Consider the following 18,045-nt stretch of genomic DNA (forward strand, 5'->3'; position numbering starts at 1 on the left):
AGCCTACAGCGTGTACAAAAGTAATTCAAGTTGGTTTAGCCCTTAAGGTAAAGTCAGTCTGACAATTTGGAAGGGATTACATCTTTGAAGCCTTAATCAGATAATTTACATTTAGCAGCACTTGTTCTGTTCATAGCACTGATACGGTGCAGCAAAGCTGTGGAGGCAAATGGCACATCTGAGTTATATCAAGGTTTTTACTTAAGTGAGACTGGAGAATAAAAGGGCTTTGTTTGGTTCCATCTGCCTTTTGACTTAGAGTATAATTTTAAAATGACTAATGGAGTTTGTGCTCTACTTGAGCTTTCTAAACTACTTTGTGATGGAAGTCTTCTGTTCTGTGGTTTTCCTGAGTAGCTTGGGCAATGTTACTAATTCTTTTTTCAGCTTGACTTCCTTTTTATGTCCTCTTTTTCAACAATTCGGTATTTGCAGTGGTGAATTTTCCTATGGCCTTTAACCTCTCATGGTCCGAAGAGTTCGAAATAGAAGGAAGTTGATATTTTTCTTTCATTTTTCACATTAATCACAATTAACCAAATTGACTGAGTTGTTCTGGCAGTCACTAAATGTGAGCTCTGTGCCAGTCCCTACTATAGGACTATTTTGGGCGCCCGCAGCATCCTCTTTGAACGTACTGATGATCTGTGCAGCAGCTACCTTTCTTTATGATGGAGTTTTTGTTCAGTATAGGCAGGAATAATGAATCACATTTGCATTACTCAAGTAATTTTCATTCCTTCTCAGTTTTCAGGTCCCTGCGAATTTGCTGGTGGTAAAGCACAGTGCGTTTACTGACAGAAGGCACATCTTTTATTTTTAAATACACTTTGCCAACACCTTTAAAGTAGCCCATAGATTTCCAGGAGTCTGTAGGCTGGCACTGAAAACCGCGATATTACCATAATACTGCTCCCTAATCTTAATTTTCTTTAATCAAAATCTATTTGATCATATGCATACATTAAATGTGGATATGCAAGTGTACACAACAGTACTGTGAAGCATTTATATTGAATCAAGCAACACTGATCTCTAGAAGAACTTAATAAGACAATAGCAGTGGGAGCCAGCAGTCACAGCAGCCTGTGAAGGTAGGACTTGAATTTGCAACACCTACACGATGGTTGAGCTCATTGGCCACAGGATACTACCGTGTAACTTGGGGTTGCTGTTGCATCAGCCTCTGACCAATGTTACAGAACAGCGCCCTTAATCCTGCTGCACGTTCATACTGCCGTGTCTTTGGAGCACATTTTACCTCACAGATGGTGCAAATTCCAATCTCTCTCAATCTTCATTTAACAGCTTTTCCTCAGTGGGGAATCTAAAGGGGGCCTCATCTCACCAACTATAGGCATCTGTTGTGAGGAGTTCAAGGCTAAGTTGGGCACCTAGATTTCTCATCTCAGCCCATGCAGATCCAGTCAATGATATCAGTGGCGTTTAGGACATGATTTCCCTGGTGGGGGTTATGCTGTACAGAATTCTTTGCTTGAATCTGTTCCAGCCCTCCCGCAGGCAGCTGGTAAGGATCACTCATGGCAAATACAGATACACCTCGGCATCAGCCTTGCAAAGTTTCCCTGCCCAGCTTAGAAATAAGCATCAACCACACGACTGAAAAACTTCATGGTGAATTCCTGTGAGATCACACATCTGGCACAGGATCTGGAGACTGTTTGATGTTTGGTCCATCTGCCTCTCGCAGCCAATTTCATTTTTCAGAACACGGAGGCAGGGTTTGGACTACTTAAAAAAAACAAAGCATCAAATGAAAAGCAGCAACCGACTTTCAATACGGCACCGAAACTCTCAAGGCCCAGAACAAGTCACAGGGCTTTATTTCTATCTAGCGTCAGGATTTTGTATCCCAGCTCAGCACAGCGAGCTGTTATTTATGCTGGTATATTTAAGATGGGTACTCGTGTTAACTGCATAGAGACTATTTTCTTCTTTTTTTTCAGTAAAGTCTTAGGCTTTCACATGCATTTTCTCCCCGATTTCCAGCAGAAGGAGGCTTCCTTCTCGGCAGTAGGCGGGTTTATTGGATATAAATCCTCGCATCGAGCAAGGCTTTCCTCAGCTCTTCCTCCTAAGTACTCAGACGTACATTTACGGCTGACCACAACCTCCTTCCCCACTGCCAACCACTGAGCCACGGCCGGCCGACCGGTGTGAGGCGGTGACAAAGCCGCACACTCCTCGCACAGCAACACCAACCCCACACATGCGCGCTCCTTCCCCTCCCTTACCTGGAGTTTCCGCCCGGAGCCCTTTTCCGGAGCACCGCCTCGCCTTCGTGCTCACTTCCGGTGTTTCGCTTTTCTCTTTCCGGTCGGTGCCAGAGGAAGATGGCGTCTCGCAAGGAAGGCTCTGGAGCAGCCGGCGGTGGCTTTGGCGCCGCAAAGGGCAAAGGCAAGGCGGCCGCCACGGGAGACTCGGCCGTCAAACAAGTGCAGATCGATGGATTGGTGAGTGGCGGTGCCCGGGGGGGCAGCCGGAGGCGGACGGGTGGGGTGAATGCTGGAGCCGCGTGGAACTCCAGTGGAGCCGGCTCGGCCCGGCCCGGTCTGTGGGGCGCTGCCGGGGCTCTTTTCTGTCCCGGGCCGCGGCGGTAGCGATGCGGTTCAGCCTCGAGTTGCCGCGGCCTGCACTCATCCCTTGGAGGCAGCGAGTTGCCCTACACGAACCGAGGCAGGGCCCACGTTAATGGCTTTGAGGTTTTTACTTTGTCCCTTCCGTTCCCCTGCTCTGGTGCCTGCATTCTCTTCGTACCTAGTGTTACATGACGCCATATGGGTGCCAATGGGGGGAACATGTTGCAGTTTGCTTTATCTGCTGTGTCTCTTACCTTCTTTAATAAGCTGTCCGTACCTGCTGTATTTTATTAAAAGAAGTAAAACGTCAGAATGAAGCTGTCCTAATTGTGGTGACCGTGCAGGCTTTGAGTGGAAACGCGTTTGCAAAAGTTGGTTCTTGGTTTTGCTGCTGGCATTTCCTGTGTCTGTTGATGTCTCATACACCTGATCGTACTCAGAATGACACAGAGCGGGAAGAAAAAAAGTCCCTTTTGCCGTAATGAAATAAGGAGAACAGATGTGGAGTCTGCTTTGTGAAAGTTCTGTCTGCACAAATCAGCTGTGAGTGGCCCTGGTGGTCTGCTTCTTGTCTGTCCGATGTCTCTGAATGCTTTTTACTTTCTTGTTTTCTGTTCAACCTTGAGAAGATTCAGAGGTGATCATGCTAATGTGGATAGATATATTAAGTGTGGGAGTCAAGGAGACATGGCCAACCTCTTTTCAGTGGTCTGGGGACAGGGCAAGGGGAAACAGCCATAAACTGGAGCATAGGAAATTCTGCACCAATAAGTAAAGGAACTTCTTCACAGTGAGGGTGACAGAGCACTGAGCAAGCTGCATAGGGAGATTATGGATTCTTCTCTGGAGATGTTCAATACCTACCTATGTGTCTACCTGTGTGACCTGGTCTGGGGAGCCTGCTTTGCAGTGGGGTTGGAGTCTACAATATCTGGAGGTCCCTTCCAACTCTTACAATTGTGATTTTCTAGCAACGTTTTTTTCTTGTAAAGTCAAGATCTCACTTGCCAAATGGTGCTTATATTTGACTAACAGCTTCTGTATTTCAAGATAATAATCTCTGAAGTATGTTATTCCATTTTTATTTTACTTGCATAGAATTTATCTTGTATTCTCTTTTTGTATGGCTGTAGGCAAGCAGCTTTTCATATTGCCTTTTTTTTTTTCTTGACAGAGATTATCACTAACCTGATTGCTCACATTTGTCATGTTAATGGCTAAGAAAGGGTTTATGAAGCATCTTCAGTGTTATCTGGAGATTTTAGAAACAGTAGCTGTACATTTTTATCATAAATGTCCATTGTAATAAACACCACTTATAATGCAATATTTGGACAAAAAAGACTGTTTTTGCTGCTTGGATTATAGTGGATGTTTAGACCAAGTTAGAGCACTTACCTTCTTATCACAGAATGGCCTGGGTTGAAAAGGACCACAGTGATCATCTAGTTTCAACCCCCCTGCTATGTGCAGGGTCACCAACCACCAGACCAGGCTGCCCAGAGCCACATCCAGCCTGGCCTTGGGCAACCTGTTCCATTGAACAGTTTGTGAAGTTTGTTTCTCCTTTTGGAGAGCTGCAGTCTTTTCTGGTGTCTGCAGGCTGCGTGCTAAAGGCATTTTTGGAAGGTGGGTAAGCTTGTTCTTCCAGTAGACTCCTCTCTGCTCAGCTACTTTCATGGAGTCTATAGGAGTTTATTTCTTTCAAAGTGAAAGGGCTGAAGTTCTGGATATACTGGCTGCATTCACAGTTGATTGTAACTACATTTAACAGCAGGGGCATCACTTGAAGATTGGAAGAAATGTCTTGCCTCATATATAACTGTTTTTTTTTCTCTGCTTGCCAGTAAATTGAAAAGCAATGTAAGAAAGAATGTTTCTCTTCTTCACATGAAGAAGAGAAAGGGAAGCATATAGACCTGGGGATGCATGTGTATGAGAGATAGGGAGGGAAGCATGGAAGGAAAAGACAAAGGCATTCTTTGGTGTTGCTCACATGAAGCAGATTGTCTGACTTCTTTTCTTCCTTGTTGGTTGGAGAAGTAGCAACAGATGCACCAAATATTGCAATGTGTAGCTCTGTACATTTCCTGGAGTCCTCTGAACTTTTTATGTAAGTTGTGGTGTCCAGGTAAGAGCACCATATTAAAGTTCGAACACTGCAGTAATTCTCATGGTGTTTGAATGTAGTGCAGACACAATTGTGCAAAGCCTTTTGAACCATTTCTGTGTTTATAAGCGTACTTGTTTTTCAGCTTCACCCCTAGCAAAACTTCAGATGTGTCTCATGATTTGACTCCATAGGGGTAATAATTATTACATGCTATTTGAAATGAGTGTACGACAGCTTGCTTCTGTTTATTTATTTAAATTATTTGCTTGGAGCTCTGAATTTTTGGAATTCAATTGCAGGAATTAATCAGATTTGGTTCACTGACCTTATATTCCTTCCCTTCAGTGGGATGCAGTAAATTTCAAGCTGTAAGCTGATGAATTTTAGAATGTTGATAGTTCTTATTCTTTTATATGGAAAGAAGTTTTCAGGCTAATGGAGTAGATCTGGCAGCCTTCTTTTATGAGTGCCTATCCATGCAGTCAGGTGACTTTCTGTGTTAATCAATGAGGAGTGTTTCTGTCTTGCTCTTTCTGTCCAGAAAGCAAGGGGGATGGCTTGGCTCCCATCTGATTCCAATTAGTAGTGTCAAAATGCAGATTAGAAGTCTATAAATATGCCAGAACTTTTACACAAGTCTTGTCCTTACAGAGCTGAGTGTCAGCAGTCAGTACGTTCTGAATTTGTAGAGTTGACTATAAATATTATTTATGCAGAACTTCTTAAGTTTGACATCCAAATTTAAGTTGTGTGTGTACGTAAACCTTTTTCAGATGTCTGCAAAAACTATATTTTCTGGGAGCGTAATTGGTAGTGCTGTGCTGCTGATTTATACCAATAGCTGTATTAAAAACAAGCTTCATTGAGCCCGGGAGAATTTCTTCATGAAGAGGGTGGTTAGGCACAGGCTGCCCAGGGAAGTAGTGGAGTCGCAGTCCCTGGAGGTATTTAAGAGCTGTGTGGACATGGTGCTTATGGACTTAGTATAGTGGTGGACTTGGTAGTGTTAGGTGATGATTGAACTTGATTATCTTGAGGGTCTCTTCCAAACTAAGAGATTGTGATTTATTTTTTCCCATATCTTCATGTTTGCTTCCTTAACCCTAACAAATGCCATCCTCTTTTTCATTCATTATGCCCTGTGCTCATTTGAAATCTATGTAAGTTTTTTTGCAAAAATTATCTTTGTGGTTTAATTATGCTCGTAATTTCTTGGTGTTATGACCATACCATGAAACACTGGTGTGCTGGTCAGCATTTCAGATATAAATATGCTTTTGGAGCGTTGCTGTTTTCCTTGGAGCGCTGTTGTTTTCTAGTCTTTTTGTGAATATCTGAAATAAGAGAAATCATTTGTGCTTTTCAGATTAGTGATAAAGATACTTAAAATTCTTGTATACTGTCATAAAAGAAAATGAATTGTACAGTTCTGGAAAGCTGTGTTTACTAGCAATTAGTCATTATCTCTTAAAGTGACAGTCTTTTTCAGAATGCCTGTTCTGGTTTTGCCATTTTTATTTGGCCTCCTTTACCCATGGGCTAGGAATGGTGGCTGTTTGCTCTGTAGTGCCTTTGTGCTTTATCTCACTCAGCAAAGTGAATGAATGGGACCAAGGGAGCAGCAGGAGAGTAGCAGCAGTAAGGTAAGAGCAGATGAAGGGAACTCATTTAGAAAGTCTTGTGTTGGATGTATTATTACAATAGAAGCTCACAATGTAACCTTGTTTCAAGTCTGTAGTAACTCTTCAGCATATACACTGTAACCTGTCTTCTCAATGTAGTAGTTGTATATTATTAGTTAGGCTCAGTATAATACTGCTTTACTGCAGGAGGCAGGAGGCTGCCTGTAAGGTGCTGGGTGACTTCTCCATTTATGTGTTGTTTCCAATTGCTTTATAGCCTCATCTTGCAAACTTGAGCTCTTTGGGTAAGCTTGTAAAAACAGATCTCTCCGGTACCCTGTGAGGAAAGGAATCCTGGGCTCCATCAGGAGAGGGGTGACCAGCAAGAACAGGGAAGTGATTCTCCCTCTTTACTCTGCTCTTGTGAGGCCCCATCTTGAGTACTGTGTCCAGGTATGGAGCCATCAGTACAAGAAAGACATGGAGCTGTTGGAAAGGGTCCAGAGGAGAGTGATGAAGATGATCAGGGAGCACCTCCCCTATGAAGACAGGCTGAGGGAGCTGGGCTTGTTCAGCCTGGAGAAAAGAAAGCTATGGGGTGACCTCATTGCAGCCTTTCAGTACCTGAAGGGAACCTACACCCAGGATGGGAGTAAACTCTTTGAAAGGGCTGATAATAGCAGGACAAGGGGAAGTGGACTTAAGTTGAAAGAGGGAAGATTTAGGTTGGATGTTAGGGGGAAGTTCTTTACTAGGAGAGTGGTGAGGTCCTGGAACAGGCTGCCCAGGGAGGTTGTGGATGCCCCGTCCTTGGAGGTGTTCAAGGCCAGGTTGGATGGGGCCCTGGGCAACCTGATCTAGTAAATGTGGAAGTTTGGTGGCCCTTCCAGGCAGGGGGGTTGGAACGTCATGATCCTTGAGGTCCCTTCCAACCCAGGTCGTTCTGTGAAAGGAAGCAGGTTGATGATTGTGCCGTTTTGAAGTTTTCCAGGAAGTGTTATAACTGTAAGAAATTCTGAATTCCCGTTTAACTTCAAAGACTTTTAGCATGCTCTTTTCAGTGAAACTAATACTCTTGTTCAATTCAGATTGCACCAAGAGCATCTTCTGCATATTTCTGCTTGTCTCACAATTTCAGTAGTAATGTCAGGCAAAATCTACAAATCTGTAAAAGCAGAGATGAACCAGTGTCCTGCTCAGAGATGTCAAGTCAGGCAGGGTGAATAACATTGTTTGCTAGATAAGCATGAAATCTGATGAAATGTAGAAATTAAACTCATAATCAAAAAGGGAGATATTCCACGTGGTGGACTGTGTGTTGTGCCTGCCTGCTAGTGTGTTGATAATAGGTGTGTGGAAGTAACAGCTGTGTGTTGGGCAGTTTTAGATACAAGGAAAAACTCTGCACAAAAGGAAAAGCTTTTTCTCTCAGAGAGTGGTCAGGCACTGGAATGGCTGCCCAGGGAGGTGGTGGAGTTGCCATCCCTGGCAGTGTTCAAGAGGTGTCTGGATGAGGAGCTACGAGGTATGGTTTAATGGCTTGTGGTAGCAACGGTAATGGGAGGATGGTGTGACTGGATGGATCTTGTGGGTCCTTTCCAACCTTGTGATTCTATGATTCTGTGGGGAGCTTTTAGCAAGGGAAATATACTGAATACTAGAGCAACTATAGTAGTGGGTTTTTCGTTTTTTCTGTTGATCACATTTACCTTTCAAGTAAGTATGTTGTTGTTGGGAAGCTCTTTCCTTTTTTTGCATATCTTTTGCATGAGGATGTCGTAGTAGTAACAGTAAAATGACTGACGGTGAAGATTGTTTTCTTTTGCTGAAGAAAAATTTCTTGTCCAACTAAGTCCTTAAACACCAATATGACTTCTTAAATTTAATTCTAACCTGCTGAATGTATCCTAAGCATTCCAAAACTACATTCAGAAATGCTTTTGGAGAATAGTGTTGACTAGACGATAAAGCTTTCTCATATATTGCTATTGCATAGCTGTATAACTAAAGCCATAACAACAAGATAATGCATTAATATGTTGTTTGTTTATTTTATTTCGGTAAAGAACATATTTCTTTTTAATAAAACACTGTGTATGAATATTATGTATGCTTTGGCTTATTGATTCAAAAGAATCCTTTCTGGATAGCAGCAGGTAAGGCATGCCTGAATCTTTATGCTATCAGACATCAACATGAAGGACAGAGGCATTTTAGTATTAACTCAGTTATTACTAAAGATGATGTTCCAGTGCCAGGTAATATTTGTTCCAGCTACTTAGTTATCTAAATATGTATTTAGGCATGCCTGATAAAATATGTATAGAATTCAACCTTAAGATAGCTTTGTCTATTTATTAAAATAATAATAATAAGTGTGTGTGTGTATATATATATATAATCACAGATTGTCTAATAACTAACTTTTAATCAACTTCTTCATATATTTTTGTGAGCTTCCTCTGTGTTTGTATTTGCACTGGTGCAGCTACAGTGTTGATGTTTCTTGTGTGAGATTTGGCAGGCTTATTCCAAGGCTATTACTTTTAAGGTTCTCTACATTATCGTTGATTTGGAGATGATGTAGTGTGCCTAATGGTTTGTGCTCTCTAGTATAAAAAGCATTTTTGTTTGTTTTATTTTCTAACCGACTTAAACGCTTGTTAGCTTTTCTTAAAACAAAATCTCAAATTATTGAGCTATTTTTCCATCGTTACTTCACTCTCAGTCATGGTATTTGCCTGTTCCTTGTTTCTTTATTTACAGCTATTTTTGCCCTGAAATCATACGGTGAATATGATTGCATTCCAGACCGTTGATAGGGAAGGCCTAGTTAGCTTCTTGGGTAAGGGGTTCTTTATAGCAATTAATCTGACTGCAGTAAATGAAAACACAAGATAACACTTCCGGAAAATCAGTTTCTGAGACTCATTTTGTAAATGTTTTTTTAAGCACTTTTTAATGAGAACTTCCAACATGCTCAGAAGGAAAGCAATACGCTTCCGTAGTGTTTGAGCATGCTTCATTGAAAGTTGGTAATAAGCAAAGCCTGGATTGAATTGGCTTAAAAATCACTGACATTTTCTTATGTTGAGAAGATTATGCTTTTCCTGTTCTCCTTGTGCCATCTTCACTTCTCCTTACCCCTGTTGTAAACTTTGCAAAAATGCCCAGGCTGTGTGCTCTGCCTGCTGTTCTCTGTACAGCTTCCTGACATTACATTGAATGGAGTTTTAGGATAGTGCATCCTGCAGGCTCTGTTTCTTTTTGTGTGTCCTCCAAAGGGGCCTGAATGGCATTTTGATTTGAATTGTCATCTATTTGACTTTTCCTTGATCTATTTCCTTAAAAGCTGAGATCAGATTAATTTTTGATTGAGAATTAGTGTATGAACTGAATACTATCTGAATGTCTTCATGGCTTACAGAATGATAGGAAACACGCAAACATTCTGTATTACTTCTGTGATATGTATATATGCGTGTGTATATATAATGCTACTTATTTTGAAGTACAATGAGTTGCATGAGTATAACAGAGGGAATCTTCTGCCATATAATCCATGCTTATATTCAGAAGTGAAAGTGTGGACTCCACTTGAAAAGTAAAGAGCCTCATTGCAGTAAATCTTAAATTTACTGCCATCTAGCCCATCTAGCTAAGTTTGTTGGTAATGCTTTAGTAGTGTTCATAGCACTCTGTGGAGAGTGGCTGGCAGTGACGGTCTTGTTGTCTTTGTGATGAGGCTCTGGTAGCAGAGAGGCTTCAGAAGTGGCCTCTTTGTCCAGAAGCTGCTCAATATCAGGCCAGAGCCAGTTCTAGCTATCTCCAGAAGGGATCATCTGCTGTGCAGAGCTGAGCTATGAGATGTTGAGTGTGCTTCTGGGAGAGCATGTTTAAGAAAGGGGCAAAAACTGCTGGGCAACAGCACCTGAGAGAAAGAAGTGATAAAAATTGAGAGAAACAAATGTTCCTGCTGCCACTGAGGTCAGTGCAGAAGAAGGGCAGGAGGTGCTCCAGCTGCAGAGCAGAAGATCCACTGTGGACCCCTCCCCATGGGCTGCAGGGAGCAGGAGGTGGGGATCCATGCTGAAGCTGTGTGGTTGTGAAGGATGATCCCCATGGTACAGACCCACATCAGAGTAGTGCATATGGAGCTGCAGCTGTGGGAATCTTACAGAGGATCAGGTCTGAGAGGATGACATTTTGTGGGAGGAACCCCATGTGGAGGATAGGCAAAGAGTGACCATGAAAGAGTGGCAGAGACTGCAGCCCCTGTTTCCTGTTCCCCAGCACTATCATGGGAGAAGATGTAGAAGGGGATGGATGGGAGAGGAAAGGTGGTTTTAGTTGACTTTTAGATTTGTTTTAATCTGTTAGTAACTGGCAATAAATCAAACTGATTACATTTATGGTGAGTCTTTCTGGCCCGTGACAGTAATTGGTGAGTGATCTCCCTGTTGCTTTCTCAGCCCATGAGTTTTTCATTGTATTTTCTCCCAGTCCTGCTGAGGCAGGGGGAGGGGGAAATGAGAGTGGCTGTGTGGTGCTTGGCTGCCTACTGGTGTGAAACCACAACAGTTAGCTTTGTCTGTTACCAGAGTCAGGGTTTTGTAAATCAAAGTGGTAAAGAGTTGAATGGAGTGTGCCAAGAATATTATCTGTGTTCTTTGTCCTTCTTTTTACATTGTCACATTCCTATTTAAAGCAAACAAAAGACTGGTTTGCTGTTTTATTTATTTATTGATTTAGTTGTTTCCCTAACCTACTGTTCCTACAGTCCTTTGTCTGGGGGTGGTTTCTTCTAGCAAGGAAGAGATTTATTTATTTTTGTTCTAAACTCTTGTTCTTGCTATTGATTTCATTCTTAAATATAAACACTATTCCCTTTGAGAGTTCTTAATACAAAAAGGACATAGTAACTACGTTGTGGTGGTCTGAGGATTAAAATTTCAGTGTTTGGTCTGAATGGGTAACAGGTATACATGTTAACAGAGCCCAAACTTTAAATGATTTGTAAGAGTGCACTTGTGCACTCAGCGTCTACTAAATGTCATGGTAAGTATACTCTAGTGAGGAATTTAAAGCTAAAACATCTGGTATCACTTCATACTGCAAAACCAGTGTGCTGACAAAAGGAGTTAATCTAAATATGGAGGTGGTTTAAATGTGTTGAACAGTGTTTGACTTCAAGAGTTGAAGGGAGAAATAGTATTTCAAAGCAGCCTTTCCTTTCCTGTGTGCGTGGGGAAATAATATGTTGCTTTGTGCACTACTGTCATTAACAGTTCAAGTCCTTGTTATTTTATTTTCCTGTTATATGTATATCAAACTTGTCTCTTGCCTTGTACTTACATATACTTTGCAGATGAAAACAATGTGTTGTGCTCTTTTGGTACTTATTTTGGTGTTTTAATATAAAGAAGAGCACTTTTACCAAATATCTTTCAAATAATTTCCTACATCTTAATGATCAAAATGTTACATCTGAAACAAAACAGATGGTAGATACCACCTTTTTCTTATTTTAGGTGTTGATTTTGACTGAGATCACTAAGACTGGAGAGATTGCTGTTGCTGGGTTTGTTACTGAGATAAAGCATTGTCTTCTTGCACACTGAAAACATTGTTTAATATATCGTTTTATATATCACGGCCAAAAAGGCCAATGTCATTCTAGGGTACGTTAAAAAGAGTGTGGCCAGCATGTCGAGGGAGGGTGATCCTCCTCCTCTACTCTGCCTTAGTAAGGCCTCATCTGGAATACTGTGTCCAGTTCTGGGATCCCCAGTACAAAAAAGACGGGGATCTCTTGGAAAGAGTCCAGCAGAGGGCCACAAAGATGGTGAAGGGCCTGGAGCATCTCTCTTGTGAAGAAAGGCTGAGTGAACTGGGTATGTTTAGCCTTGAGAAAAGAAGACTGAGAGGGGATCTAATCCAGCTCTATAAGTATCTGAGGTGTGGAGGGCAAAGTGGTGAGGCCAGACTCTTTTCAGCAGTGTGTGGAGACAGGACAAGGGGAAACGGACAGAAATGAGTATAGGAAGTTCTGCACAAATTTGTGCAAGAACTTCTTTATGGTGAGGGTGACGGAGCACTGGAACAGGCTGCCCAGGGAGGTTGTGGAGTCTCCTTCTATGGAGATATTCAAGACCCACCTAGATGCCAACCTGTGTGAACTGGTATAGAGAATGTGCTTTGGCAGGGGGGTTGAACTCGATGATCACTGGAGGTCCCTTCCAACCCCTACAATTCTGTGATTCCACTGTTTTCATTGTATTGTATGTTAAAAATACCAGCAACAAACCTTGTAACTTTCATGCTGCATGGTATAGTTCAGAGAAGTACATAAATTATAGCAGAACACTGGCAGAAGAACAGTGGAGGTTTTATGCTCTGCTGTGTCATAGGACTATCTTTCAATTGTATGAGAGGTCTTGAAAGAGCTTGACTTGCTTTTTCTTTTTCCTAGTCTTTGGATAATGCGTTTTTGACTTATTGTTGCTGTCATCTTTTCTGTTAATCTTTCATTGCCACAGATGTTTTTTGGGTATTTCTTTGCTTATTGTTTTCCCTTGTTTCCATGTGTGCTCCAAATGCATTCTTGATGGTACAGTTTAGAGCACAATTGTTTGTTGTTTTGTTTTTTTTCTTTACTCCAAATCTTCAGGCTATGTTAAGATTCACAGAATCACAGAATCACAGAATTATAGGGGTTGGAAGGGACCTCTAGAGATCATCGAGTCCAACCCCCCTGCCAAAGCAGGCTCCCTACACCACGTCGCACAGGTAGGCGTCCAGGCGTGTCTTGAATATCTCCAGAGAAGGAGACTCCACCACCTCCGTGGGCAGCCTGTTCCAGTGCTCCGTCACCCTCACCGTAAAGAAGTTCTTGCGCACATTCGTGCGGAACTTCCTATGCTGGAGTTTCAGCCCGTTGCCCCTAGTCCTGTCCCCACGCACTACTGAAAAGAGACCAGCCTCGCCACTATAGCTCCCACACCCCAGGTATTTATAAACCTGGATCAAGTCCCCTCTCAGCCTTCTTTTCTCAAGGCTAAACAGACCCAGTTCCCTAAGTCTCTCCTCGTAGGGGAGATGGTCCAGGCCCTTCACCATCTTTGTGGCCCTCCGCTGGACTCTTTCCAAGAGATCCCTGTCTTTTTTGTACTGGGGAGCCCAGAACTGGACACAGATTGCAGAGATGTCATCTGCTTTGATAACAGTGCTTAGCATTTAGATTGTGAACTGCATGTTACTTGGTATCAAATGAAAGTAAAGTACTTTCGTACGTAGTTGGAAAATGTTATGCTTGTGTAGTAAATCTGGTAAGTAATTCCTGTTACTGTTTCATAGTATTATTTAGTAATCTGAAATTCAAACCAAGGAATTAGAAGTTCTTTAACTTGGATAATACCTTTTTAGCATGCATATGCAAGATTACTTAGGAATAAGTGTGAGAATATTCCTGTGTTGCTTGTGTGTGGATGCTTGTTTCAGATCAGCTTTTCAATCATTTTTATGGGTTAATTTAGTTTTCGGGTTAATAAAGTGTGGCTTATTTGTTCACTGGAGTTTGGAGATGCACCTGAATTTTGCTTGTGTGTGTGTGATGAGAGGCTGTGTCTCTGTTATATAAAAAATTTTGGTCCTTTACTGGAAAAGGACAGTTGGGATGTTGTGTTCAGTGTATGAGGCTTGTCAGTCCCTGCGCTTGTTTTGCTTAAACGCTGCATCCTGCTTTGCCATCCATTTGTTATACATCCATCCTATTCTGTGGAGTCCCTGTTCTAAGATGATCAGATGGCTGGACCACCTCTCTCCTATGAAGGAAGGTTGAGGGAACTGGGCTTGTTTGACTTGGAGAAGAGAAGGCTCCATGGAGACCTCATTGTGGCCTTCCAGTACTTGAAGGGAGCGTATAAACAGGGGAGAGAACGGCTGTTTATTAGGGTGGATAGTGATGGGACAAGGGGGAATGGTTTTAAACTGAGACAGGGGAGTTTTAGGTTAGAGATTTGGGGGAAGTTTTTCACACAGAGGGTGGCAGTGCACTGGAACAGGTAGCCCAGGGAGGTTGTGGATACCCCATCCCTGGAGGTGTTCAAAGCCAGGCTGGATGTAGCTCTGGGCAGCCTGGTCTGCTGGTTGGCAACCCTGCACATAGCAGGGGTGTTGATCATCCAGTTTCGTTGTTGTCCTTTTCAACGCAGGCCATTCTGTGATTCTCTGTATGTGGTAGATAAGACATGGTTCTTCATGTTGAGCAAGTGTTGTGTCCTCTTGGTGTTCAGAAGCCTTGTTGTAGATGTAAGTTGCTTTTTGTCTGTTTATGCTGAACCAAGGACAATAAGCAGCCTCCTTCATTAATGCAGGGTGCTGAAAGCTCAGTTATTTTTATCATTTACCTCATTGCCAATGCTGAAAATGAACTGTTTTCAAGTTTGTGAAATTGCTAAGAGGACACAGAGTAAATATTTGGGAGTAATCTGAAAGCTGTACAACCTTATCCATGGAGCTTCTCGGTGATAAAATTAGAATGATTATTTTAATCTTACTTGGCTACTATTTGTATTATTAGAAATGGAGCTCATTTGAAGTGGTTTTCACATGTCCTTGTGGCTGTCCAAAAAGCAAGTCTTCAATTGATGGATAGAGAAGGTGAAGACAACCAACATTAGCTTTCTTGGTGTTTTTTTTCCCTATGTTTTTGGATATTAAAATATGAAAACTTGACAATAAGTGAGTCTCTATTCTCAGGATTGCATTACCTGTCACTACTGATCTTTCTCCATCTTAGTCCTTTAGCACATACCCTTTCTGGCAGATGCTTTGGAAGTGCTTGAACGTGGATAATGTATTGTGCAAATGTTTATAAACTGAAAGAATCACACAGAAGGGACCTCAAGACTGTGAATCTTCAACCTCCTCCCCCTCCCCCCTGCCACCACAGTCAGGTCCACCAACCACACGTTTAGTACCAGACCAGGCTGACCAGAGCCCCATCCGACCTGGCCTTGAACACCTCCAGTGTTGGATCCACAACCTGTCTGTGCAGCCTATTCCAGCCCCTTACCACTCTCATAGTAAAGAAATTTCCCCTGACATCCAACCTGAATCTTCCCTCCTTCAACTTAAAACCATTTCCCCTTGTCCTGCTGTTATCTATCCTTTCAAAGAACTGACTCTCCTCCTCTTTATAGGCTCTTCTTAGGTACTGAAAGGCTGCAGTGAGGTCACCCCACAGCCTTCTTTTCTCCAGGCTGAACAAGCCCAGCTTTGTCTGCCATGGAAGTCAGGGCCAGCAGAGATTTTACTGGCTTCTTAAAAGCATCTGCTGAACACACCTGGAAATGTTTTATTTATTTATTTTAAGGCATGCACTCTAATAGTATGTGTGTTGCCATCATGTTGTATAGGTTATGGTCTTTACAAAAGATGAATTGTTGAGAAAAACATAGTGTGCCCTCTTCCAGTCAAGCTACTGATTTTTTTTGAAGGCCAAATAGGTAAGAGTGACTATCTTGCAGCTTTTCTTTAGCATTGAAATGATTACAGCTTGGTACAGTCTGATTGAAGAATAGCCCGACGTAATAAAATTGTCTTCTGCTGCTTTTGTCTGTCATTTTTAAATCAATAGGAAAGTACTAGAAGTTGATGCTGAGAAGTAAACGTGAGAAGTATGCTGCTAGCTAAATAAGGACTCTGAATATTTCAGCGATGGTGATTTACTTAGGCACAGAATATACATATTGACTGTATTTTGACATATATGTGTAAGGCTCTGGTGTGTCAGGTGGAAAATGTTAAGAAACTTTGCCTTTACTATTTCTAATGTGCTCTAAGGGGCACAGTTCATCAGCTTTCACTCTTGAAATGACAGTTAAGTATTGAAATCATTAAAAATAATAAGTATAAATAGCGTTGGCAGTTTAGATAAACTGTCTAAAATACTAAGTTTTCAGCTTTCAAAAGATTGGAGTCCTGTGGAATAGGTGAAATAATACACTTGGTAGTGCTGCTGAAATGGTCTCTAGCACTTGTAACTAGCAGGATTTTGGACATTTACTTTATTACAGCGCTATCGCTGCCTCCTAACAGTGTGGTAATAGCATCTAATGCCCTGCTGCTTGCAGGATTGAAATCCTGGGGCTGTGTTACAGAAGTGTTTCTACAGGAAAGTTGTTCTGCGGTGCCTGTGGCCCTGGTGGTTTCCATGGAAATGAACACGAATCCATGTACTGTGAAATTTGTTATGAAACTTTGCATTGCAGAGAAATTCATTATATCGGTCTGTGACCAGGGCAATGGAGAGTTTGATGCACGGATGTAATAATGCATTTTGACTTCTGTCGAGACTGTCTTTTTACCGATGGCAGTCATGGAGGTGGTTGTTAGCCTGAATTGTTAGGGAGTCTAAAAAGATAAACTAAAATGTGGTGGGACAAAAAAAACAGGAGGAGATGGGTCTGTTCATTAAAAGTTGTCGTGATGTAGAATTTGACGTGTTTCTGTGTTTGTAATGAACTTTTCTCAGCTGTTTAATGACCACCTTTGGTGTGCTGCAGTTTGTGTTTAACTTCCTTTCCTTACAAGAACAAGCAGCTCACTTGGACACAAGTATATGAATGACGTAAACAGATCTTTCATGTCACTACAAGACATTTGCTGATACATGTATGTTCCTGACAGAGTTTAAGGAACTGCAGCCCATGGCAAACCACTGAGCCTTTAACCAAAACCCAGAGAATCTCCCCTTCTTGTGTTGACTTTGTACAGAAACAGGCTTTTCTGCCTGTACTGCTTCAGTTCATCAAGCTAAATTCCACCTGCCTATTTGTCAGTAGTATTTTTATGTTTTATCTGTTTGCCAGAATTCCTTCTAGGTATTATCAATTCATTTCACGTTTTACATAAAAAGGTGTTGTGTTTTTTTTGTTTTTTGTTTTTTTTTTTTTTTTTTTTTTTGTTTTTTTTTTTTTTTTTTGTTTTTTTGTTTTTTTTGTTTTTTTCCCCTATAATTTAGAGTAGATTGTGGAGGCCTGAAGGTTTGGGCCTCCTGTAGAGGAAGGCCCTGTTCTTGTTAGACTGGATTTCTCTTTTGCTTGCTGGGAAATCCTGGAGCTCCTGAATTGCAGCAGTTCAAAATTACTTTCTGCTAAGAGGAGAAATAACGGAACAACTGAGAGAGTAGATGCTTATGAAGTATTTTACTTAGGGCATTACCTGGTGGTAATTTAACTTTTGCATTCAATTTGAGATGTCTGCTACCTGTGGCGTGAACTCTTCACGTTTTATGGAAAGTGGAAAAGTAGAGCATCTTACCTTTTTTACACTGAGTTATGGGGTAGATAAGTGCTGTGGTTTAGCCTGGTTGACAGATCAGTACTGTACTGTACAGCTGCTTGCTCAGTTCCCTACTTGAGTGGAATGAGGGAGAGAATTGGAAACAAAGTTCAAACTGTGGGTTGAGATAAACTACTAAGAAAACAAACAAAACCACAAACAAACAAAGATGAAAACAAAATGTATCCACAGTGCAGCTATGTGCATTGTACTGCCTGCTGACTGACACCCGGATAATGATACCACTGCCCACCTACCACTGGCCTGTTAACAAGGGCCTGCTAAGAATACAGTATCTTGTCACCTACTCGCTGTTGTCCTGCAACCTGCAGAGCAGAAGCCTGCCTCTGGCCGACTGTCCACA

At 41.8% G+C, this 18,045-nt stretch overlaps 1 protein-coding gene across 1 annotated transcript in view; it reads left to right on the top strand.

Annotated features, from left to right (window-relative positions):
- Positions 1-2,317: 2,317 nt before the first annotated feature.
- The window catches only part of EIF3H (eukaryotic translation initiation factor 3 subunit H), an 81,392-nt gene continuing 65,664 nt past the window's right edge, over positions 2,318-18,045 (top strand). Inside the window, exon 1 of the mRNA XM_072328513.1 lies at positions 2,318-2,474. Within this exon, the coding sequence (XP_072184614.1) occupies positions 2,355-2,474 (120 nt within the window). The 5' untranslated portion in view covers positions 2,318-2,354. The remainder of the gene's footprint in view (positions 2,475-18,045) is intronic.

The sequence above is a fragment of the Excalfactoria chinensis genome, chromosome 2, assembly GCF_039878825.1.
Source record: "Excalfactoria chinensis isolate bCotChi1 chromosome 2, bCotChi1.hap2, whole genome shotgun sequence".
Classification (NCBI taxonomy): domain Eukaryota; kingdom Metazoa; phylum Chordata; class Aves; order Galliformes; family Phasianidae; genus Excalfactoria; species Excalfactoria chinensis.